Consider the following 25,704-nt stretch of genomic DNA (forward strand, 5'->3'; position numbering starts at 1 on the left):
CTTAGGGTTAAAAATAAGTTTATTGCAATTTTGTATAGTATATGCAGTAATAACCATGATCCTATATATACTGCAAATTGATACATTCACTTTAAATATGTAATAATCCACAGTTAATAAAAATGAATGGAAATTATTTGATTGGGAAAAGTGAGTGACAACAAATTATAGCAGACTAAAATAGCTGCATCCATGGACAGCGCATTTTAATCTTAGTTAATCACATGAATAACAAATGCCCTTTGAATACCAGAAAAATCAAAGTTGTGGAATATGAACCTGAATGATGCTTCAAACAAAATACAGTTGGAAATTATTTTTATCTAAACATGACATTCAATTTACCTATGTAAAAATAGAAGGTCTTGCTTGATAACAGAACCCTTTTGTACTAAGCCTCAAATGTAACTCTGCAGTTAATGATTTAACATCAATTATTCAGTAAAAAAAGTAATTAAACTTATTTAATGTAAGTTTTATTTCACACAATTTTACTAATAAATAAGTTTTACTCTAAAGACACCTATTGCCAATTAGATCAGCAATTATAAGATAAACCACTAAAATAGAACTATGATTAAAAATAGAGGCTAAGTTTAAATGGCATTACTACAATTAAAACTAAGACAGATACAAAAATGTATACAATAGGTTTACAGTTTATTTATTAAGATGTTACAGTATTCTACAGAAAAAAATGTTGAATTTCCCATCAAAACTACAATACACTAAATTTAGCTGCACAGTTTCAACAAAATGCATCAATGCATTTCCCATTATTAGTTCTTCCATCCCTAGGAACAACAGGCAAAAGTTGAGAAATGTCAGTACAGCATCTTTTTAGCATGAAGTAAAAACATTTAAACACACCTTCACATTTTACTAACACTTTTGCCCCTTTTGAGCTTCCAAGCTTGCAAAAACAAATATACAATTTCAAATGAATGTAATGATGTCCACATTAAAAAAATAAATCCTACGAGAAGTTCCAGGGAGATCTAAAAATATGGCCTTATGGCACAAAGTGATCTCCTAATTCTGAGAAAAGTTAGTGATGTCCATTTACTGTATTGGTTATTTCACTTTGCAAATTCTCATGTTGCTATTGTCTGTATGCAGTCTCTGAATAGATGAGGAAGGATGAAGACATCTTTACAGTTAAAAATAGGAGACCAAGTTGTGTGTGCCATACAAATAAAAGCTCACTCTGTCTTTTCCTATGCAGTATTACTTAAATTAAGGAACTGAGAGAATGGATTTCCTTGGTTGGCTTCCATAGACTGATAGACCAAAAACAAGAACATTGCAATAACAACGAAGAGCAGAATTTTTATCCACAAAGGAATGGTGCGTTTTTTAATTGCTGGTTTTTCTGGTTTGACATCTGCTGAGGCAAGATATTTAGGGATATATTTTGATGAATAGGTTTCCTCCAGTCGGAAGTCACTGAATTCTATAGGTCGACCAGCAGCTCCCTTGATTGGTCTGCGGCAGCTAGCACTGTTAATTAAGAAGTCATTTTTATTTAAGTTGAATATAAACTTCAATTTAAAAAAGGGATATAGGAATCTCTACCTTATTTTCAGAAAGTTCTAGGGAAGATGGACAAGTGTTTTCACTCACTGAAGCTAGTCAAGTACTAACTTATTAGAAGGTACAAACAGCTTACCTGATCTAGATAAGACATGGGAAGTGTATTTAACACGTGTTAAATATTTAGAAGTTTTAGGACCTGTTTGTACTTTCAGTGTACCACCCATGTACCACGCTTTGCTGAGATAAGCATTGTAAACTAGCAGCTTCCACATATAGTAGAAAACCTCCAACTGGGCTGTTAGTGGTCTGTATGAAATGCAAACCAGACTGATAACCTAACAGTTAATCCAGGAACAAACCATGGGTTAATCACATGGTTACTTGGCCTGTAAGAAACACATCCAGGTTTGCATGTCATACTGATCATTTCCATTTGCACCAATCAGAAATGGAAGGTGGCACATATCCATGGAAATCATGGGTTAACTAATGCAAGACTTGCTGCCCTTATGTGGAATCTGTGTTTACATTTTATGCTTCATCAAATTCACATGCCTGCTTATCTAAATATGTTAGGTCTCCCCTTCTTTTAAGATCTCTGGCCTTTGACAAGATGGTACTAAAGAAATCTATCTAGTTTAAGAAATCACTTTGTTAACTGTGTGGTAATCAAGATGCAGTTCTATCTCCCTTTCAGCCTCTTTTATCTGCAGTGGAGCAATGAACTGACTTTGCATAGAATTATTAAAAATCCATGCTTTTTATATAGAAGAGAATGTTTAAAAATATTCTCAAAGGTGTCAGTGAAAAGCCATTTCTGTACAACACATTTCAGAATCAAAGAGAAACTTTATCAGGCTTTCTAGAAAATGCTAAATTATGCTACTATGACTAACTGGTTCATTTGCACTATAAATGTTTAGCTTGTAAGACCATTTCTTAATGTCACAGAGAATGATCTACTCTGGCACATTCATTTCATTTCCATTTAGTAAACAAACACCTCTCTTTTTTAATTCCAAAATGCAAGTATTAGACCTGAAATATACAATGAAAAAAATGAAGTACATTTAATATGTTTTAGATGTTATGTACAATTTTTTGTTGGAATCTTTGCAAACAGTTTAGAACTATACTATGTACTTTCCTTACACAGTTTAATCTATTAGTCCTATGGCTCCCAGACATTGTCTGAGGCCTGCAGTCAGAAACAGCCAGGTATACCACCCTCCATTTGTACATTGGCAATTTAATGCTTTCAGGGGCAAATCCTGAAGTGAGAGCACTTGTTCCTGGAAAAGGGCAAGCTGGTAGAGGAATTCCAGTCATTTCAGGTTGTCCCTGGAAGCTCTAAACCTCCACTCTGCAAGTGGTAGGTTCTGCTTCCCTAGCATCAATGGAGTTGGACTGAGCATGGGTGTCATCACTGCATTTTGCTCAGTACTGATGACTAAATTTAAAACAATGCCACAGAGCCTTTCAATCTAGGTATCGCTAAATTACAGAAACTCTAGGACAAGAGCTGATGGTATGATACTATGATGTGATTTGGAAAACTGACAAGTACCTAAGCATGCAAGCTACACCTAAAAGTACCAATTTAAATAATACAGATAAACTTTGAAATATGTCTGGGGCTACTGAAAACCAAGCTTTCTTGGTGCTACTGAAGAGCATGAAAAATGGGAAGCCTTACTAATTCCATCTAAACAGAATCCTCAACACTCCTATAAAACAGATTTCCAAAAATTGTTGATAACACCACCCAATGCTGAATGCTGTGCTGCCTAGCTCAGTGGCATAAGAGTGGTTCTAAAGCCTTGGTGACAGCATATCTTAAAAAACAATTACATCCTGAATTACCTAATTCCTGTAGGTGTTGATGCTTCATATGGGAACATTTCTTTAAGAATATCCCTTTCTACTCTTCTTTCCTCTGTAGATGTTTTCTCCATCACCTATACATAGTCAGAAAAGGAAAGAATTATAATCTTTATAGATTACAGCAGAAAATTTCTAGAGAGTGCACAGCCGTGTCCCTGTGTGATTTTGAAGAGTATTTGGTACATCAGTGAAATTTAAGAAGATTCATTCATGGAGTTTAGCTGTTGATTAAAGTTTGGTTACTTTGAAATGTTTGGCCCTTTATTGAGTCCAGGTATCTTCAGTACCATCATTTTGTTCCTTCAACATGAAACACAATGTTAAGTCACAAAGACTATCCTGGTAAATGAAAACTTTAAAAGGCACAGTTACCACTTCTATGCTAGCTGACTTGATCAAGACTACTGAACATGATGAACAAATTTATATATGGACTTTCCAATTTCTTATGGTAAAAAGTATAAATACTGTCAGTACAGCAGAACACAATAGCAGAATCCTATTTTTAGCATAGTTAACACACACTTGCAGTGAAATCACAAATTTTATTTTGTGATCAAAGTAATAATTGATACCCATGATAGAGAAGCCTTTTTACTTTCTTTACAAAACAACTACTTTAGATATGGTTAGCCAACTTGGTTATATAAATTTAGTTTTTAAAATCTTATTTATGTGCTATGAGTTAGGTGAATTGTTAGATATTGCAAATACCTGTATGCCAAACACATGCAAAAATGGCAGCCAGAAATATATCATAATCTGAAGCCAGGAAATAGTTCTAAATTAAGTCAATTAGTATAATACCTTCAGATGAAAATCAAAATTACTGTTTTATGTAAATGTAAGAGAATCCCTCCTCCCCTTTCTGTCTACCAATCTAAGTTTAATTCATTTACTTCAGCTGTCATCAATGGTTTCTTTGATGTTCTTCTGGCCAACTCTGAGAAGTCACTGATTGACTGTATAGGATCTGCATGCTTGATATTTCCAGGCACCCTATTGACAACCTGCTGGAATTCAAATTGTTCAGACTCAGAATTAACAGAAAAAATGGCAATAAAATCTTAACCAAGCCAGGTAGCTTACAAATAAAAAAACCAACCCTCACACATTTGTGTATATTGATTTTAAAATAAAAATGACAGTCAACTGGAAGGAAAACAGCTAGTGTGCTATTTCCAGGTAGGCCCCCTCCCCCAATGCATTTAAGCAAAAGCAATTTCCACAACATATGGGAAAAGGAGCTTTTGGAAGATCTAGTTCAATACTGTTCCTAGTGCTTTTACTTGCTCTGAGTTTGCATCAGATTGATGACCAATAGCATTTTTAAAAATCCACAATTTTTCCTTTTTTTCAAGAAATTAGATTTAATCCAAATTTTTCCAGGAGGAGGAAAATTATAGAATACCACCTCTTGCAAATTCAATATATTTACTAGGGTGTTGTTGCTTGAAGCCACTACAGTATCAGCTATAGGAGTACTCTGTGATATTACTGCATCATGTACAGGCAACGGTATTGTAGTTTCAACCTGTTTGTTTAAAAACAAAAACATAAAAAATAAGTGTACAGTTGTTACTGGGGCCCTGAGAATGAGGAAAATAAGTCTAGATTGCAAATTAGCCTTGCATCACCCTTTTCCTTGGTGTCCTCCTTGATACTCTTGGAGATTCCCTAGAAACTGCCTGCAGAAGTCCACTTTTCGAAGATCCACTTCTCCAGAAAGTCTCAGTAACTCCATCCTGAGAATAGTTCTAGTTAAGCATCAAACATATTAGCAAGCATATGAATGCTCTATACCTACATCAGATGATCTCCACCTAATGCCACAGTATCTTGCATGCAAATTACAAGGAAACATTATACCAGCATCTATGGTACTTTACTCCTTGAAGTAATGCATCAATGGGCTATCTAAAAAAAGGAATCTACTTTAAAGGCCAGCCCTTAACTAGTACAATAGATTTAAAAAACTGAAATCTCATACAATCTCACACAGGGTAAGCCGTCATAAAAACAGGCTGGAGGGACATGTGGCCTGCATGAGGTCTATTGTGCTCTAAATAAAGCCTATAGGAAAAAGCTACATTTGCTTTTCTTGGCTATTTAGAAAAATTGATTAAAATACAGAATGAATACCAATATAAATATTGGTGACAGGACAGCAAAGAGTAAATTAATTATTCTGATAGAGTATATCAGAACATCCAAGTTCAATAGGACTTACTCCCTTGTGTGTTTAGGACTGCTGTAATTTTATTTATTTAATACTTTTATATACAGTTGCAATAATCTCATGGCTCTCTGGACTGTTTTTGTGAATGTTTGGCCGATTGAAAACAGTTTAAAGATAAGAACATCCATGAAAATTGAAGCATTTTCTGGCTGATAGCTTATGGGTGCAATCCTATGGCCTCCTGACATTGTCTGAAGGGTGACAGGAGAGTCTGGTGTCTCAGCTGCAACCTTGGTAAAACACTCTGAGGTTGGAGCAGGGACTGTGACCTTAGAGGGTCCTCCCTTGCCTTGCAGTGGATGCAGTTCTAATTACACTTCAACTCCTTAGGTTGACGATTGTCTTCTGGGCTGTCAAGGGTGGGGGGAGGAGCGAGGGACCACCATCCTCCAAAGAACCCCAGTGATGCCTCAGCCTTTTCCTTCTTGTGATGGTTGAAATAACCTGTCTAAATTTCTTTTGGGAAGGGGGCAAGAAGAATACAAGCACAATCTTAGCCTCCAAGACTGTCCATCTTCCAATGAATACCTATAATTCTCAGAGTTTGGAGGGTTACAGACACTTGCATAGGATGGTGCCTAATAGAATTTATTAGATATAAAAATGGTAACAGATGCCACAAGAGTATTTGACAGGCAGGCCAGGCCAAGATAATTATTACATTGAAGCAGCATTATTCCTTAGAATACAACACAAAAAGGGACTACCTACAGAAATAAGACAATCAAGTTCTAAGTTCTGAAGTGGAGGAAAAAGTCACAGGTGGTATTGCAATTATTTTTTAAAAAATAATTATACTATACTCAGTAACTTAATTTTAAATTCTTTACATCTAGACATATGCCAGTTGTACAACTAAGCATTAGTATTTTTATATTTACTCTCCATATAAAAGGTAGTTCTAGTTGTATGGACAGCTAATTCTGAAATATTGGAATGCAAATATGTGAGAACACCGAGGCCCCAAATACACTTAGTACACAGTGCAATCCTCTGTATTTCAGAAGTAAGCTCTATTGCGCTCACAGTGTTATGGTCACAGGCTGCAACCCCCGCATGTAGGATTGCAACCTTTGATATTACTTCACAGATCTAAGGGAATCATCATCACATCATCATCTAGAAATCCAAAATAAAGATCCATAAAGAAATATATTGCACAACTGTGCAACTATGCTTTCAAGAAATATAATTTCATCACAGATCTGTTCTTTTGCATGATACAGATTATGAAAAACATGCTGAAAAGTATTACTATAACTATTCCTTCTGCAGATAGTCAAACTTTACTCTCTCTGTTCAACAAGTCTAGACAATTTGCACCTTGTTTGGCATATACTGCCAACTATGAAAGCAGTTTTGCTAGACAATTATGGCATTAACTAGTTCTTATGTGTCTTGCACTCCACGTAATGCACACTAATAATCCTGAACCAAAAGAAAGAGGGAGCAGATTTTACAAACACAACCCTCCCTTAAAATGTAGTACTTCTTTCAGGGGAAAGAAGGAAAGGAGAGCATCTGCAATTATTTTTTTTTCAAGGGGTACCAAAAAGGCATATCCCCCAAATTATCAAGGTCTGGGCCACCTTGTTTCCATTATCTGACATTTAGGGTTATCTGGCATTTGGCAGACGTGCACCATTGAACCCCTTTGCTTCCATGATTGGCTTTTCCTTTGAAAACTTATTTTCATTCATATAGCTCTTGTACTAACAGTGACTGTCATCATGCAGACACAACAATAACACTGAGCAAATGAAGCTAATTCAGATTTGCTGTTTGTGTTTCTTAGGAAGCACATTTCAAACAAAGGGCACCAAACAGCAAACTAGTATGAAAAGAGTCAATTGGAAGAGAGGGTTCAAAATATTTTGGAGCATTCAAAAAATACACTTTTCACTTAAAAAAAATTAGTCGGAGAATATTAGATTCAGTCATATTTTATTTCTTTCAGATTCCCAACTTTTCTGAAGAAGATTGATAATACGACTTTCTATAACTACATTGTATTGAATATTCAGCATTACAAAGACTGTAGTTTAGTAGTCTGTGATAAATAAATCATTATCATTGCTCATAGCACTGTAAAAATAAGGTGATATCAAAATGTCAACATTTAAAGACAGATACCTACTATTTTATAGAAGAGCTGTTGGTAAGAAAATGTTAATAATAATACCTGGTTGTATTCAGCAATTCTTCTTTGTTTGAGTGTTACTGGAGCCTTTGTTTTACCCTTTAGTGGTTCCCGCTTCTCAAGTATGAACTCAGCTTTAGGATCTGTGAATAAATGTCTATTACTTTTTTGCAGCTGTAAATTCCAATATTATATAAACACTGTTTCTATGAAACAAACAAATGAGCCAATCTAAAACTGCTTAATAATTTTTAAACACTATTTTGGAAAATGATGCTAAAGGCTGAAGGTTGATAAGGGATGTATAAATTGCTTGGTAAAATGTGCTTGCATTTGAATTTATTTAAACACTTCATCTCTAAATAGACCATTGCCCAAATGCATTTCATTGGTCTGATTCACATGTAAAAAAAAGGCCCACCTGGGTGAATTTTGTCACATGGTTTCTCATCCTGGCAGCAGCTGTCATTGTAAATGGTGACATACTGTAGTTTTGACATTATATGTAAACCTGGCAAAGGTGGATTATTGGAGTGGTTAGCAAGCCACATGAGACCCTAAATAGCCCATGGGTTTGGGGGGCTGATTTATCAACCACCTCAACAACCCACTCTCACTGGAGTCATGCATAAACTTTGGTATTCCCTCTTGCTGCACTTCAAATATTCAAAATAGAAGCTGCAACAGCAACAGAAAGCCCAACAGGAAAATTCATCCATGGTGGCTCCTTGTTACATGAAAATCAGATCACTGAGTTACAATCTGACATTTCATATATTTGATATTCTGTTTTTAGCAGAAACATATTATTGTATTCAAGCATCAATACCTTTTACATTTGAAATCTAGTTTAGGGAACACTGCTGCTTTTATGAAGTTGGACTCAAGTTGTGTCACACGCAACTAGACTGGTAGAAGGCTCTTTCCAGCCCCCTCCACTCCACAGCAGTCCTCCAAAGACAGTACACACAGGACTGGCAGCCCCAACTAAATGGAATGAGCTATAAAAGGTAGGTTAGTGCACTTCCTTGAAAACTGGGTGAAAGCACCTTCCACTAACAAAATGCTTAACCAGAATTACTAGACTTGCACATTTAGAAACCAGTATTAAAGAATTAAAGGAAGACAATAAAAAGATGCCTCAAAATATTGTTACTCAGATAAAAGCAGGCAATCAGAAAGCACTAACAAGATGAGAATTAGATGAAAGCATTGAATACTAAATTTCAAGAGACAGAGAAATTACCTAAAAATACAATACTGCTATACTATCAATCAAATAGAATATAAGAATTGGGGAAAAGGTGATCGATTTGGAAGATAGATCCCACAAAAAAGTGTTGAAATAAGGGGCACTGCTGAAAGCTCATCTTCAGAAGACAGAAAGCTTAAAGAAATGATCTTAGAGGAAAAATAGGAACAAGAGGAAATAAAGAGATTATATTGTGTTACTTTTAAACATTGATCCAGAATGTTTCTGAGAGATGCTGTGATCATATTTTCTAATTTTTACAAAGAAATGTTTATAAAAACAATGCGAGGGAAGTCTGATCAGTTGTGATTTAAAGAGGCACCCATTCCAGAATTTTAAGATCTTTGTTTTCAGATTATCATTTAGATACTTGTTAAAACCGGTCCAGATCGTCTTAATGAAAGATAATATCCAAGCCAGCGTGGTGTAGTGGTTAAGAGCATGGGACTGGGACTCAGACGATCTGGGTGCTAGTCCCCGCTCAGCCATGGAGCCAACTGGGTGACTTTGGGCCAGTCACAGACTCTCAGCCCAATCTACCTCACAGGGTTGTTGAGGGGATAAGATGGAGGAGGAGAATGATGTAAGCTGCCTTAAACCCTTTGTAGGAAAAAGGCAGGATATAAATCAATCATAACTGGGGATACAGATAAATAGAGACAAATCAACAATGATGTTGTAATAATGAAGAGAAGGAAAGGATCAAGAGTAAATCTGAAGTTAAGATATGTGGAACTATTAAGTATTATAAATATTACCAAAATTCACAATGCTTAAAAAAGAATAATTTTGATAAATTGAAACACGAAATAAAAGCAAAAATGAATGAATATAAAAAGACTGGATTACCATGGTTTGGTAGAATAACAGTATTTAAAATGAAAAATTTTACCTAACACTGGTAAAACTGAATTATATGGATAATAAATATTCTAATATATGTTAGAAGTATGATCAGAAAGCTGGTACATATTTCCATGTGAATGTGAATATACAATGAAATTTTGGAAAGCCATTTTTAAGGAAGTTAGTAAAATATTGAATTGAAATATCGAAGTAAATCCTGGAATCTCATTATTGTCAATATTTGATAGAGAACAATAGGGATGAAATATTAAAGAATTAACAATGCATTTATTAACAGCAGTTAGACTGATGATAGAAAAGAACTGAAAAGTAAAATATGATTATCAATTAAGTGACTGGGATAGAGAAGTTTGTAATATAGCTGTTAAAGACAAGTTAACTTGAGATATCAAGGTAAAAAGGTATCTGATATGATAACTGATATTTGAGGATTTTTAAAATTTAGTATGTATTAATAAAAGGGAGGGGTTTTGGAAGGGGAGTGTAGCCCCCTGAGAGAGTAAACCTTTGGTTAACATGTAACCAAAGGTCTCTGGAAGGATGCACTGTCTTTGTTATTGTATAGTTTTAATTGTTTTGAAAAAAAATCCTTCTTACTTGTATTGTTTACTATTTTTGTGTATTGTCTCTATGTTATTGTTTTTAATTAATTTAAGATAAAATATTTTAATAAATGTATGTAAAAACAAGCCACAATTACATTAAAATACTGATTGCAAATATGGCCAATAGAATGCAATTCATTCCTAAATCAAGCAAAATTTATAAAGCACATAGAGAAGGCTGAAATGTCAAGTTGACTTGATTGGAATAAACTGATAGAACCCAACAGACTGTTTTTCTGGATGTTGTGAAAAGGCATTTAATGACATTCACTGGAAATTTAATATTCTGACCTTAAGAAATTACAGGTTTTCCTGCTGATTTTTAAAAGCTGGTTAAAAATATTTTAATCTAATCTTAGTAAGATCTAATTTTATTAAATTTATTATTTATAATAATAGGAATGCATTACATTTATACCACACCATTTTGCCTCTTGCAAGAAATCCAAGGCAGCTTACAAGGTTCTCCTCCTCTCAATTTTTCCTCAAAACAACAACCCTGTGAGGGAGGTTAGCCTGACAGTCTGTGACTGGCCCAAAGCTACCCAGCGCGCTTCAAGGGTGAATGAGGACTAGAATTTGGACGTCCCATGTCCTCAATCCAACATTCTAACCATCATGACACACTGGTTCTAGTGTATGGGAAGCACCATCCTATGTGACTACCCATAACCCACTGAACTCAAAGGATTATGGGCATCCAATTTTCACCATGAAAATCTTTTGCCTTGGAGCACAAGAAAGGGTGCCTGAGATGCAGCCAGGTTACACTACATTGCTGTAGAACCTCACTGCTCTCCTCGCCACTTCAGAATGCCCACAAAGCACTAGCTCCAATAGCGTTACAATGCCCCCTAAGCATTCAAGTGAGAGGAAGCTAGAAATGATTAATTTTAGTGAGGAAGACACGTCCAATAGAAAAACACACCAAAAGCTAGGCCTCTTAAGCCAGTCAGCCAACAGTATGTAACTATATGTAAGCAGGGTTATTGCTATATTCAACTTATTGTGGTGGTCTGGAAATGAACTCAAGGTATGCCTGTACCTTCTTCATTGTCACTGTATTGATCAGATTCATCATTTCCGTTCTGCTTATTATTTTCTGCTGATGAAGAAACTGTTGGTGCAGTTGGGAAATAACTTAGCTCTGGATTTGGTTCTTTCACCTTCAGTAATTTCTTCTCATAGAGCTTCCTTGTAGTAGCTGCAGGAGAACAAGAAAAACTGGATATATTAAGATGGGCAAGACGTTCCTATTCAAAAGATAAGAAGAAATTATACTATTCTACCACTCATAAGTATCAGCAGACAGTGGATGGCAGGTGGCTAAACATTTTGAAGCTTATGTGCTTCTCCAATAGTTCTCGAACTAAGGAATCCCATAACAGGTGGGAGAAAATATGTTAAAAATTGAAAGTTCTCAGGTATTTATAAAGCAACATCTCCTTTAAACATATAAATTCTTAACATGAAAACTATTAAAATCAGAAAATCTTCAGATTTATTCAAGGTGACATAAAATAACAATGAGGTTGATAACTCACATCAGAATTAACTAAATCTGGGAACAAACAAAAGAGGGAACCCCTTAGCTAAGAGAGTAACAGGCAAGATACATTCTTGATGCAAGGTTTTAGATTAAATTGCTTCATGCAGTTATTGAAGCAGGCAATGGTACTGGGAAAGTCAGAAAAACCAATTTCACAATAGAAGGAAGCAAAGGTTATAGAATAAGAAGTTTAAGAAGTGATATAAAAATATTGCTAGGCCTAGAAATATCCTAGGGCCTATATAAATATTGTATTATATATATTTTTAAAAATGTATTCTTAGCTGCCCAGTTTTATTTTGACAGATGAAAACCTATACAGGTTCCTAGTTCAGACAGTGCTTTAGATCAGGGTCTTGTGCCAGTTTCTCTCCTGTAACTCCTTTTCTTCCTCTGTAGTAAATAGCAGTGGTAGTGCTGCTGATGGTGAATATTCTGAAGAAAATAAGGGCTATGCATCACAGCTTTTCCTTCAAAAGACAACTGAATAAGTTACTCTTTTTTGTTGTATTTTTAAAAGTGTATTTAATATAGCCCCAGGGTATGGTCCGAAGGCACATACACCATGCAGAAGCTAAGCAAGTCCGAAGGAGTGCTTGGAGGAGAAACCACCCGGAAACTTTATGTAGCCAGCTTGAATTCCACAATGAAAGAAAGGTGGGATAGATACATCTATATACTTAGAATATGTATACCTATTTACAAAGAATCAAGTTGCAAGTACAGTGGTGCCTCGTACTTCAAATGACCCTAACTTCAAATGATCCAGAGTTCAGATGGTAGAGCTGAGATAAAATTGCACCACAGTTTGAAGGATGCTTCTAAGTTCAAACTGCGAGCAAAGTGAAAAAAAATGCAGCTGCTGTAGAAAAGTCATTCGCTGTGCACCCAAGTTGTCTCTCGCTAGGAAAGGATCTCTGTGCTGTCTTTTCAGGGAGTGCCTTTTCTATCTTTTCAGTGCATTTTCTCACTTTAGTTTCGGGTTATATATATAACCCCTGCATACCAAAATGGGTATTGCTGAGGGTCTGGGAACAAATTAATTCATTTTCCATTGTTTCTGCTTTTTAATTCTCTGTATTGGATAAAATAGGAAGCCAACTTAGCGTGGGATGAAAATCAAGGCCACAGTTAAATGATCAACAAACTTAGATTTTACTGAAAGTTTTAAATTAATTGATGAAAATAACATGAAAAAACACGTTCATCTAAACTGTATATACACAGTTTCCCTATGTACAGGGGTCGGCAACCAGCGGCTCCGGAGCCGCACATGACTCTTGAACCCCTCTGCCGCGGCTCCGTCGCTCAAACATGCGCCGGCACAGCCGCCGATCTGCTCGAAGCTCCACTCAGGAACGCAGGGCTAGGCTAGCTAGTTAAGTAAATTGCTACATTCCTCTGCTAAACAAGCTTCCTGCAGGCTCTCATGTTACACAAAACACTGCTGAAAGGATTCTTTTTGTCCCAATGTAATCTCCTTCATCTGAATGTTAAAAGCTGCGCTTGCGACCTGTCACAATTCACAGCACTTGACTGTTTATCTGCTAATCTGTCACTAAACACACCTATATCACTGGGCACAGCCGCAGAATCTATGGACCCATGCCAATTTACTGAGCCACCCCCCTCCCATAGGCCAACCATGGATAAATCGAAGAAAAGTTTCTGAAGAAAACCAAACGTTTAATGATAGGTGGGTAGATTCATTTGCTTTTACTGCTGACGAACTTATGGGGTTTACTGTTTAATGCATGCAGCCTGTACTCAGAAAAACAAGACTTATCATCCCGCCTCACTGCCTTGCCATAAACAGATCAAAAAGGATGCCTCGGTATCAGGTGGTGAAGACCAAATGACCCCACTCCATTAGTGGGTAACTGTCAAAGTGTAATCTCTGTGTTTTATAGGCTTGCTAAAGTGCCTCCCTAACCCTGTAAGTTCACACATGTAACCTTTTCGTTTACTTAACTTGGCCAGCCTGTTCAAGATAACTTTAGTTTAGAAGGCTTGTCAAAGGCATCTAATTAGAGTGAAATGTAACTTTTCTTTATGGTGTTGTGACGTGTATCCAATCACTTTCCTATCCATATCAAAGTATCCAATCACCTTCCTGTGTATTGTATTCACTCCCCTTTTGTGTATTCTATATAACCATAAGGAAATTAACATGGGATGTTCATATTTAGGCACTCATGGATCCAGGCATTCAATTGTAAATAAACCTGTTTGCCCTGACAAGAAACTGATTTCCAAGCCTTTGTACTGTGGATCGGTGTGACAAGCCCTTTAGCACTGACTTTGACTCTTCAGGAAGCTGTTCTCCTATTCAAAATATATGAAAGGAGTCCTACTAGTTTATAATGTAAGATTAAAAACAACAGTTTTTAGTGACTGAACAAGAGCTGCAGCTAAATCATAATGAAGATATACATAGCATTAAGGTAAAAAACAATAAATGCAGTGTTATCTTCATTTTAGATGTCAAAAGGGTTTTGCGGCTCCCAGTGTTTTCTTTTGTATGGGAAACGGGTCCAAATGTCTCTTTGAGTGTTAAAGGTTGCTGACCCCTGCCTATGTAAGTCAAAGCAATAACATAACTGCCTTTAGCAGTGCAGCGAACAGTCTTCTTACTTTCACCTGTCTTTTGCCCTTGGAAACTAAGTCTTCATCCTTCTCTCCGGATTTCTTTCATCTGATTTCCAACTCTTGCCAGCTTCACTTACTTACGCAATTATTGCTCCACTTCCCAGCCTCTTAGAAAAAACTTCTTCCCTGCAGCCTCAGCTTTCCTGTGCTGATGTAGTAATGTACCTCTTACGACCTGTTGAAAGGCTTCTGATCTCCAAATAACTAAATGTTTTAAGTAGTAAGCATTTTTCAACTAAGAGCAAGCAAAAAATGGCGGAATATTTTTTTCACACAAAGGTTTTACAGAAGTAGCATTTGTTTATAAATGCAATGTATAATAAAGATTGCAATTTGAGCTGTGGGTAACTTGCAGAGGCCAAGGCCAGACAAAGACCACTTCCATGAGCCTATTATTAGTATGCTATGAAGTGCCCTAGGACCCAGCAAAAGAATTGCTTTGATGTACATGTAACAAAGTACTAGCAGCACTTTTTCTAGACTATGTAGGAAATTGTGATTTGTCCTCTGTAACTATAGTCACCAGTAATTTCACCACCTTTATGCAAGTATACTAATTTCTCATTGTTATATCATGGAAGTGTCTTTGTTTATATCATGATGGATTATTCAGGAATGAAGCTTGTGTGTGCACCAGGCTAACTGGCAAAAGCTCTTGGCACCATGCAGAATGAGTTGAGGTAACAAGTATCTGCCCACATTCTCCACAGCCAAGAACTTGGCCAGTTGCCAAGTGAGTGATGGGTACTGTAGTGCTGAGACAGAACAATTCTAGTTCTGCCAGGGATAGTGCTGTTGCTGGACTACTAACACTGAAGAAGTGAACATAAGCAAACTTAGAACGACACCATGCAAACCTTTTGAAGTAGCAATTTATGCAGAACTTATTTTCTTTTCATTCCACATTTCTCTTTACCCTGTTAAAATACATATTATTCATGTGATGCTGCACATACCCAGAATAGGACCTGGAGTCACACCATATTTCAGAAGCTGTTCTTTGAGTTCCTCATTAGTGAGCTCTGTTACATCTGTATCATCCCGTTCTTCATGTCTTGGTCTGTCTGTCTTCTTTGCTGCTTTCTGTAAATATATGAACAACCAAAGTTTTACAAGTATTGTAGAAAAGCTGTTAAATGTGAGACATCTACCTAGTGTGCTCTAATGCACTGATCCACTGGAACAGCACAGGGAGTAAGAACACTTTCCAACATTTTCAGCCCGGTTTAAACTTTGAAAACTCCCCTCTCTTTTGTTCTGTTCTCCAGCTCCTGCCTCCTTTCATGTCCTCCCCATACTAGAAATAATCTTATCCTTCTTCAAATCTTTCCTCAAAATCCCCTTCTACAAAATCTTTTCTCAACCATTACCAGCATTATCTTTTCTGCATTTCCTGTAAAATAGTTAACAATTTCCAGCTTTTGATTTTTTTAAAAGAAAGTATGTTGCTTCATTTAGAACTCTTCTGCACTGTAAATCAAACCTTGAACTATGTAAGTCAACATTAGAGTCCCATTAACATACAAAGTTGATTATGTAGAATCTTGAGTTCCCTTGCAAATAACTTTCTGACATATTCTGTTTAGTACAATTTATTCACTAAATGAGGAGAGACTATACAACACAGAGAAAGAAATATAGCAGATTGTCACTTAAGTAAACAAAAATATTTCTACTGGGCAGTAAGAATGTGGTAAAAGTGCCTTTGAACACATGTAGTGCCTTTCCTTTCCATGCGGGAAGCAACAATCTGACTTACCTTTATAATATTAAGGCAAAAAGCTAATCACAAAGAGGGAACAGCCCACCGTGAGCATGAATTCATGAGCCTGCCCACCATGAGCAAAGCTCTTTCCAAAAATGAAACAAAGCCCTCATTACCCTGGCAAACCCCAACAAGAAGACCAAAAAAAGGGGGGGGGGATGCCCTTTCTATGACATTTGCTTATCAAGTGCCACAATCTGCACCAGAGCCCGGGTATCCTGTATCCTGAAGAATTCACCAATTTCTCTTAGCTGTCCTTGAGGCCTGGAATTGCCACCCACAGTACTTCTGAGTGCCCCCACCCTGTCACCAAACCTTATTACAGCCATCCATAACCTGGTGTCCCACACATGCTACAAATCCTAGCATTCCTGACCATTTTGCTCACCATTCCTGACTATGGACTGATAGTAGTTGAAGACCAACCAGTCAGGTAAAGTTCCCTTATTGAAAGTGAGCCTTTCAATCCTTTCTCAAGTCCCATTTAAGCTATTTATTGCCATCACCCTTAAAGCATTTTTGACTCAGACCCACTCTGTTCTTCCTGCCTCAAGCAGCACCATCTACTGCTGTTTTTCCTCTCCCTTTCTTACAAAAAAACACAATAGCAACCTTATTTCTTCTGGTCTCTGCCAGCCCCCTCTTGGTCTTATCCTCCATACTAGCATTTTGGCCATTCTGGGTGCTTTACTAGCCAGCAGAGCTCAGGTACCCTTACCACTCAGCTTTTTCACTTCTCCTCTCCATGCATTACCATGCTGAAGGCTACATATGTGTGTAAGGAAGATGAAGCAGCTGTGTGGATGGGTACAGATGCCTGGCCTGCTTTTGAAAAAAAGAAAAAGATGGGGGGAAAAGAGAGTAAAGAGCCTGATCTTTTTGCAAAAAGGATACTAAGTATTTTGTATACTGAACATTTCTAGAGGCTCCTCCAAGTGGCTTCCAATGTTACTGATGAGGTTGCTGCTTCAGGAAAAAGCATTCTTCCTTCCTCAACAAGAGCTGGTTGTTCTAACATTTTTCCTTGCTCACTTTCGCCTCTCTTCTCCCAGACCTATTCCAGCTAAGAGTCTTCTCATGCATCTGTGATTGCAGGAGCCAGTGAGTGGCCCTTTGGGTTGAGAAGGAAGGAGTACCCTGTTAGGGAAGCTTATGGGATTCTCTTCTCCACACATTCCTCCAGCCAAGTTCCCTTCCCCCTGGGTGCCAGTTTGCTTCTCATGATTGATGCTTGGCTGGCAGGCAGTGGTGTGTATACACATCCAGCATATAATTATGCTGTGTATGCACATCCAGCATATAACATATCCTCTGCTCCACGTGGGAGGCTGCCCTTTCATTTGCTCTATCTGCCCCACCACCCTTTTTGGAGGGCAGTAATTTGTAATGTATTAGCATGTGTAGATTTAAACCTCAAGGCAGTGTGTTCATTAAGAAATAAATCTCATACTATTCAATGTTCTTAGGACAGCAACTCTGCCATCTGGCAGGTCAGATTCATAATCCATTTTTTAAAAATTCCTCCCAGCCTGTGCATTTGGCCCAATATTCCTGAGAACTGTAGAATCAGGAGTTTCTTCTCTTCTTGGCATGGTCAAAATTAAAATCCACAGTTAACAGAGGCCAGAGTGGGGTGGTTTTAATAGGAAAGGGAAGAGGTAGACCCCTAAAACTATACTTCTCGAATTTTTATCTATTCAAGGATAATATTTCATGGGAAAGTGTGATGCATATTGTTGTATCCAGTATTGATTACACATTAGGCATCATAGCCTTACTCAGTGTCAGTTTCAAAATTTTCTCTCATAGATGCAGAATATGGAGATGTATTGTATCATGCAGAAGTCAGGTGGCTTAGGAGAGGCAAAGTCCTCAGTGTTTTTTCAGTCTCCACCATGAAGTTGATGTCTTTCTCAAGGAGGAAGAAAAAGGTCAAGAAGTAATTTCTGACCCTGGATGGATTTTTGATTTAGCTTTTTAAAATTTTATTTTCTTAAAATAAATGAGTACACAAAAATATGAAACAGAATAAACTAAAATAACTGATATCACAGAGCATCAGAACACAATGATTCTAAGATTGCAGGGAGAAAGCAAGTTTGTGTGTGACATGTATTCCAAATTGAACACTTTGGAAGCACTTTGGACTCTCAGCCCAATCTACCTCACAGGGTTGTTATGGGGATAAGATAGAGGAGGAGATGTAAGCTGCCTTGAGCCCTTTGTAGGAAAAAGGCAAGGTATCAATCAATCAATCAAAACTAAACATTTTTGTGAAGCAAATTAGTGACTGTAACTTTTCAAAGTTGTCATGTTACAATAAACTAAATTTGAGAAGGACAGGAATTCACAATTCAATGTTGAGAGACACATCAAAGCACTGAACCTATTGCAGGTGGAATTCCAGAACAGATTCACTGATTGCCATAAGCATGGAAAGGAAATAATGTTTCAGTATCCATTTGAAGTAACAGCAGAAGATGCATATAACTTTCTTCTGATGGAACTAATTGATCTGCAAACCAGTTATCACTGCAGAGACATTTACAAAAATAGTCTGTTAGATTTCTGTTGTGGTCTACCTGATATAGTTATCAACCTTAAGCAATTTGCGGCAGGCATGTTCACAGTCTTTGGCACCACATAAATCTGTGAACAAACGTTTTCCAAGATGAAAATTATGAAATCCTAGTGTAGGTCAAGACTCTGAACATTTACATGACATTTTAAGGATGTCTGTCACAAACCTTGACTTGGACATGAATGCCTTGGCTAACAGAAAACAGTCACAAAAATCACACTGACTAGGTAAATATGTGCAGCTAGATACAAAGATTCTACAGTAGAATATTGTTCCAAAATGGATTGTGTTTAAGTTAACATTTCTTCATTGACCTCTGAATGTTTACTTCTGATCTAAATTGGTAGGTTAATAATTTTGTTACTTTTTTAAGATGTGGCCCTCTTTAGGCAATAGGCACTCTAATGTGGCCCCTGAGTCCCACAAGGTTGTGGACCACTGGTTTATACTTTAAAAGAAAGTTCCACTGAGATTACTAGAGGATACCTGCAGATAAGTCTGCATGTCAATAAATGCAAGCAATGCAGACCAGTCCTGTACATATTTATTCATAAATAGAGCCAACCGGACATAGAAGCAACAGTACACAGCCCTATAGTCCTAGCTGATTAATTACAGGGCACCCCAAAGGTAGATACTGATTTACTTTTTAGTCTATTTTGCTTCTAATGCTATGTGGGCTTGTTGGATAAGGATGGCCTAACTAGTAGCTTTTTATTATTAATTATAATATAGCTTACTCTTTCTTTACTAAGTAGCTACTTGGATGTTCTAGAACAAACACATGTCATTTTAATTGATAAAAACAGTGGATAAATATTTTTACTGGATGTTTTTAGCGTCCCATTTTTCTACAAGTATCTGATATATCACTTTGAGGTATCTGAGTGATATACTTATGCAATGATAACAAGAGGACTACTATTGCTCATAGAAGGGTTAAAAAACTGAACTCTCAAGAATGTGGCTAACATTCTAACCAGGAAATTGGTGCTTATATCCCCACCATTCATTGAGAGAGATAACCAGCTGCATATGCTTGAGAGTGAGAAAAGACCTTTCCAGTGGAGTTTTTTCAAGTTCTGTCAAAATGCTTCAAAGGCCATTTAATGAATCAAAATGGATTGTGTGATTGCACAGGTCCAAAAATATTAACTCTAATATTACCAATATTACCATTCATGGATTATTCTCCTTTTTGGTGTCTGACGTCTAACATTCATTTAATTTTTTAAAAAAACTTGAGTTACACGTGTAAACAATTAGCGAGTATAAAAAGGGCCGTCTGGATTCCCATGAAAACCAAGCTGTTCTGCCAAATGCATATATATGGCAAAAGTAGGGTGGGAGGGGGGGACGGAGGAATCCAATGAGATGTTTATATCTCCTATTTCTTTGCAAGCAAGATTCACCATTTGTAAAAGGAAGATTAAGCACTTTAGGGGCAACCAGAAATGAATGCAAATACTTGTTTCTGGAACATGTCAGAAAAACCGAGTTTGCATAAGGAAACTCCATCAACCTATCCCTATCAAGAAACTATCATTTCAGCTCATTTTAGGGCTTCTTCTGGAAAGAACTAAATCTCTGCTGTGCCAGCCATTAGTTTTACTTGTGCAAGACTCAGCAGACATGACTATTTGCATAACATAATCAGCTGGGCACAAGAAAAGGCATATGTACCCTGTTGGATTCTGCCATGTGTTCTGTGTTCATGACAGCCACTTTATGAGGACACCTACAACACTCAATATTCCAATGTATCTACATGCCTAAAAAGTTTGGCAGTCACTACTACTCTCTACCCTTTCTTGGGTCACTTCCTTGCCGCGGCAAAGGAGCTTGTGTAGCACAATGAAGCTACGAGCTATTCTGTGCAGGGCCACTCAAGACGGACAGGTCATAGCAGAGAGCTCTGACAAAAGGTGATCCACTGGAGAAGAAAATGGCAACCCACTCCAATATCCTTGCCATGAAAACACCATGGACAGAATTATAATGTTCATGGGGTCACAGAGTTCAGACTTTGCAACTGAACAACAACTACTGCTCTGTTATTTTGAATGCTACTCTTCTTTCTACAGTTTCCATTTTTAATTGTTCATAAAATGTACAGAGATTGGTATTTGGGATAAGGTAGTGCTTTATATACTCAGAAACCATCCTGCTCACGTGCCTACCTTATCATTAAGGCTCCAATACTTAACGAAGCACTGAGTAAGATGGGCAGGCATGCTAAAAGCATCTCTCATACAGTGATTCCATTGTTCTATTGCTCTGAAGTCTCTCTGGCCTCAGTCAGAAAGGGTAGCAGTATGTTTGTAGCATAATGTAACAATGGTACCTCCCTGTTTACACTCTGTTACACTGATGTGTCTATCCTGGAATGTTTCAAAACCAAACTTAGCAGGATAACAAAATTCCTCCTGTTGGGCACTGCCATCAGTGCAGACTTCTCTGAACAGGAACACAATCTGTGGCAAAAGCACTTCTGACTACTGACATCTTGCTCACTGCAGGAAACAGAGAACCCCTGCCATGTAACGTGCTGTCTACTTTGTAAAATCCCAATAAAGAGCTAGATTAACAACCATTGAAGGAATTCAGTGAATTTTACACATGTATAAATATGTTACCTAGCTTTTGTTAAAAGTTATAATTCATTAGAACTTTTAAAGCTATTTTCATTATTTTATAACAGCAGTTAACTAATCAGTCGCTGGCATCATTATCAACCCTGTTAATTGATCAATGGATATGCATTTTGTAAGACCAAAACAGCAGATGCACACATTGGCAGAATTCAACACATTTTGAAAAATATTCCTTTAACAAGTGAAACATTCATAAACTTTGTGATCTTTCATGAAAAAGAAAAGGCCTTCCAGATATATTTACCTCTAATAGCCTTACAGTATCAGAGGCACTGTTCATTAGGAATTTGGGAGGGCCTTCTTAGTGACTTTACTTAGGTGTTGGTATTCTCTGGTATAAAAAGATTGAGGGAAAGATCCAAAAATGAAGTGATATGTTTTCAATATTTGGGACTTCAAAAGTCAAATTAAGTGTCTTCACTTTTCTGCAAGATGGTTTTCAAGTAGTACAAGAAGTTAATAAGAGACAGTTCTGCTAAATCATTGCATTTAGACTTAAACATGGCTATTTTAATCTACAATAGAAACAAGCAAAAAAAAAAAAAGTCACAGTAAGAGCCATTTGCAGTTGCATCAGTTTGCCAGTAAGAGGCACCAAACACAGCAAAATGCTTTTCCTCAGGCAGAATGAAGCATCTCTTGCCATCAAGAATGGGGCAAGGCTTCAGGAGCTCCTGAATCTTCTTTGTACAGATAATGTACAACAGAAGTACAATAAACAACAGTATTTAAGGCAGGGGACTTGCAACACCGCTGGAGAAACAGCTTAACAGATTAATATGACAATTTATTAGATTAAAACAGGCTGTTTACAAAGTATAAGGCAGATCACATGTGGACTATAGAAATCTGAGTCTATTTGTTTTACCAAATGAACATTAACTGGTAAGATTGCAGGAGAAGATTCTAATCTTAGCCATAACATCTTATTGGGTTGCAATATACTATCTGATATATGCCTCATCTGATTAGCTATATAACTTTACATTAGGAATACCCAATCCCCCAACTTTTGTGATCTGTACCATCTTTTTTTGTTAATTTTATCCTCTCTTTCTTATCCCTATTGCAAAACTTATTTATCATATCTTGCCATTCTTTTAACTCTTTATTATCCTAATCGTTAACATCATAAATAAAATTTATGCTAGGCAATATTTCACCTTACATAATGCTATTCTACCAAATCAAGATAATTCAATCTTCCTGAATTCAATCATTTTCTTTATTTCATTTTCAACTTATTTCTAATTATTCTTTTTTTAACTTTTTAGTAACATTGATGCCTAAATATCTAATAATTTTAGTTATCTCAAGTTTAAGTGACTCCTAGTTTTTTCTTTCTCTTCATCGTTATTCAATAGCATCATTTCTGATTTATCCAAGTTTATCCTTCAACCTGCTATATCTTCAAATTCTTTCAGATGTAATCTAACCTGATCTATAGCTTCTAATGGATGCCTGTTAACGTTTCATCAGCAAATAGATTGCTCTTCATCTCCTTATCAGAACCTTTACCTTTTATTATATCCTAACACTGTTGCCTAATAATTCAGTAACTAAGACAAACAGAACTGGGGAAAGGGGGCATCCTTGTCTAGTACCTCAGTTGAGGGACATTTCCTCTGTTATACCATCATTTGCTACATTAGCTGAGTATAGTTGTTCTATTACACCTTTAAATAGTCTTCCAAGTTCTAATGTCTCTATTAATATCTTTATTGTTGGCCATTCCATGCAATCAAAAGCTTTACTGTAGTATTCCAATCCCCCATGATGCTAAGGACATCATGTTTTAGTGTTATTTCTAGAAAGAAAAAGGAAACATCTCCCCCCAGCACAATCCCCCATCAACTTTCATCCCAACACATACCTACAGAAAGTTACAAGCCAGATAAGCAGTTGGGAGCCAGTGCAGACCATATATTCCTCAGGTAAAGTCCATGCCTTCCATTGAGCATATCTAGGTAAGACAGGACCATGACTGGGTGTGGAACGCCCTTTCCTAAGTGGGGGAAGTACTGTCAAATCAGAGCCTGCAGAACCAGGAGCACCTTTGCAGATGCTCATAGGGAATAGCTGAGGAGCAATTATGCAGTGTAGCTGAAGGCCCTGGAAACCAGCATAGAAGGATTCACAGCACTACTGCTCTTTGCCAGAGCAACATGAGCTGTCCTTGTGACTTCTTCATGCTCTGGCCTCCTGCATCACCTTGTCTCAGTCCTGGTTCCTACCTTCCTGTCTTATTGCCTCTTGGATCTTTGCCTGTTCTTGCTTCCATCCTTGTCTCCAGTCTGACTCTGTATCCCAGGTATCTGCATGCATTCTTCCTAACCACACCTTGATCTATAACAGCAGTTCCCAAACGTTTTTGGTCATAGAACCTTTCTGAAGACATTTTTTCCTGAGGAACCCTAACTCTATCCCCGATTTTTACTAAGCATCACGAACTCACAATGTTTTTCTTTCATCTGTTCCTGTTGCCTGAGTGCATTGCATAATGTAGTAAGTTTGGAAATAAAGAGAAAACATTTTAAATATAATGAATGAACAAAGTGATTATATGGTACAATCCCAAATAAATTATTTCTATTATTCCCAACACTGCACAATAGAGTCCTAGGAACCAAATGATGTGATACATTTTCTTGTTTGCTGCTTGGACACCAACTGACAATCAAACAGTTGGCCTCATGTGGTTTCATTTTAAAATCAGCTTTAAATTTGACTTTTGAGATTTTTCACAGAACCCTCATGAGGCTTTTGCAGAACCCTAGGGTTCAGCAGAACACAGTTTGGGAACCGCTGCTCTAGAATATGATTGTCTTTCCAGAGCTTGACCTTTGAACTGTGTACTTGGATTGTTTAATTGTAGGCTCTGTTTGCTTGAATCTACTGCATCAGTGGCATTTGACTATGGATGGTTAAACATCTTGCCTCTGGCCTACTGAACCCACTGCAGGACTTCACCCTGCACCCACACCCTGCTCCCAGCATCCCAACCATAGGTGTCTGCTGTCCATGCCCTGGACCTTACTTATTTATTAAAAGTGTTTTTATACCATCCTATCACAAAAGTCTCAGGATGGTAATAGGATAAGATGCACAGAACACTCAACCCTCAAATAAAACCCAATTAAAAACAACTAAGATTTAAAAAGTTGGGAAAATAAAAAGTGTTTTACACGGTTATTTATTCCTCTCTCCAAGTTACTTACACCTCTAAAGATCAAAGTGAAAACAGCAGTGTGTTTCCATGCACTGTCACTCCAATCTATCCTCCCTTTCCCCTCATTTTATGTGGAGAGAAAAATCATAAGCCTTCCTGATGAATTTCAGTAAGTAGTGTTATAGGTAATTATAAAACTGAGCAGAAGGTAGGTCAACATCTCTTGGTAGAGCTGCAAGGTTTACTAACTCCCAATAGTAGAAAAGCAATAACTTTTTAAATTTTAAAGACTATATGGCATGGTTAACCTTTTGTGAATCACCTCTCTCATCCCTTGGGTTTCTAACCTATAAAATATTCCTATATGATTGTCTTCAATCTGAGTTTATGCTGTTCAGCTGGCTAATTTTAACAATCTGTATTAGAACTCCTGCTACAAAGTAACTGAAATGAAGACTTGCAAATACAAGTTATCCCAGCTTATGTGGGGCAGAAGGAAAGTGGCTCTTCCACAAGTCATTATTTGCATCTAGTTTTATCTGAAGCTGCTTCTATTTTGTTCTTGTTGCTGGTTGATAGACCTTAGTGTTCTGATAAAAGACACAGTAGATTCTACAAGCTGGAAATCTTCCCACCTCAGATCTAGCTCTAAAACTCAGGGGTATTTGTATAAACAGTTGAGAACTATGTTTTCCACTCCCAATATCACATTACTGAAATTCCTCCCAGAACTCCAGTTTGTCTAACCACCACAAAAATATCTGTTTTGTATCATTTGGTACACTACTTGTATCAGTCATGCAGCGGTTATTGA

At 37.1% G+C, this 25,704-nt stretch overlaps 1 protein-coding gene across 5 annotated transcripts in view; it reads right to left on the minus strand.

Annotated features, from left to right (window-relative positions):
- Position 1: 1 nt before the first annotated feature.
- TMPO (thymopoietin) overlaps positions 2-25,704 on the minus strand; it is a 28,983-nt gene continuing 3,280 nt past the window's right edge. The window contains exons 2-9 of one of the 5 annotated variants that reach the window (XM_044454951.1): positions 15,678-15,804; positions 11,569-11,727; positions 7,842-7,942; positions 5,058-5,165; positions 4,859-4,954; positions 4,320-4,433; positions 3,400-3,494; positions 2-1,500 (exon numbers count right to left, since the gene is read on the minus strand). In XM_044454951.1, coding sequence (XP_044310886.1) covers positions 1,218-1,500; positions 3,400-3,494; positions 4,320-4,433; positions 4,859-4,954; positions 5,058-5,165; positions 7,842-7,942; positions 11,569-11,727; positions 15,678-15,804 — 1,083 coding nt within the window. In that variant the 3' untranslated portion in view covers positions 2-1,217. Of the gene's footprint in view, positions 1,501-3,399; positions 3,495-4,319; positions 4,434-4,858; positions 4,955-5,057; positions 5,178-7,841; positions 7,943-11,568; positions 11,728-15,677; positions 15,805-25,704 lie in introns of all 5 variants that reach the window. The other 4 variants (XM_044454950.1, XM_044454953.1, XM_044454954.1 and 1 more) reach the window with 4 other exon arrangements.

Source organism: Varanus komodoensis, unplaced genomic scaffold, assembly GCF_004798865.1.
Source record: "Varanus komodoensis strain SLA01 unplaced genomic scaffold, ASM479886v1 scaffold8, whole genome shotgun sequence".
Classification (NCBI taxonomy): Eukaryota; Metazoa; Chordata; class Lepidosauria; order Squamata; family Varanidae; genus Varanus; species Varanus komodoensis.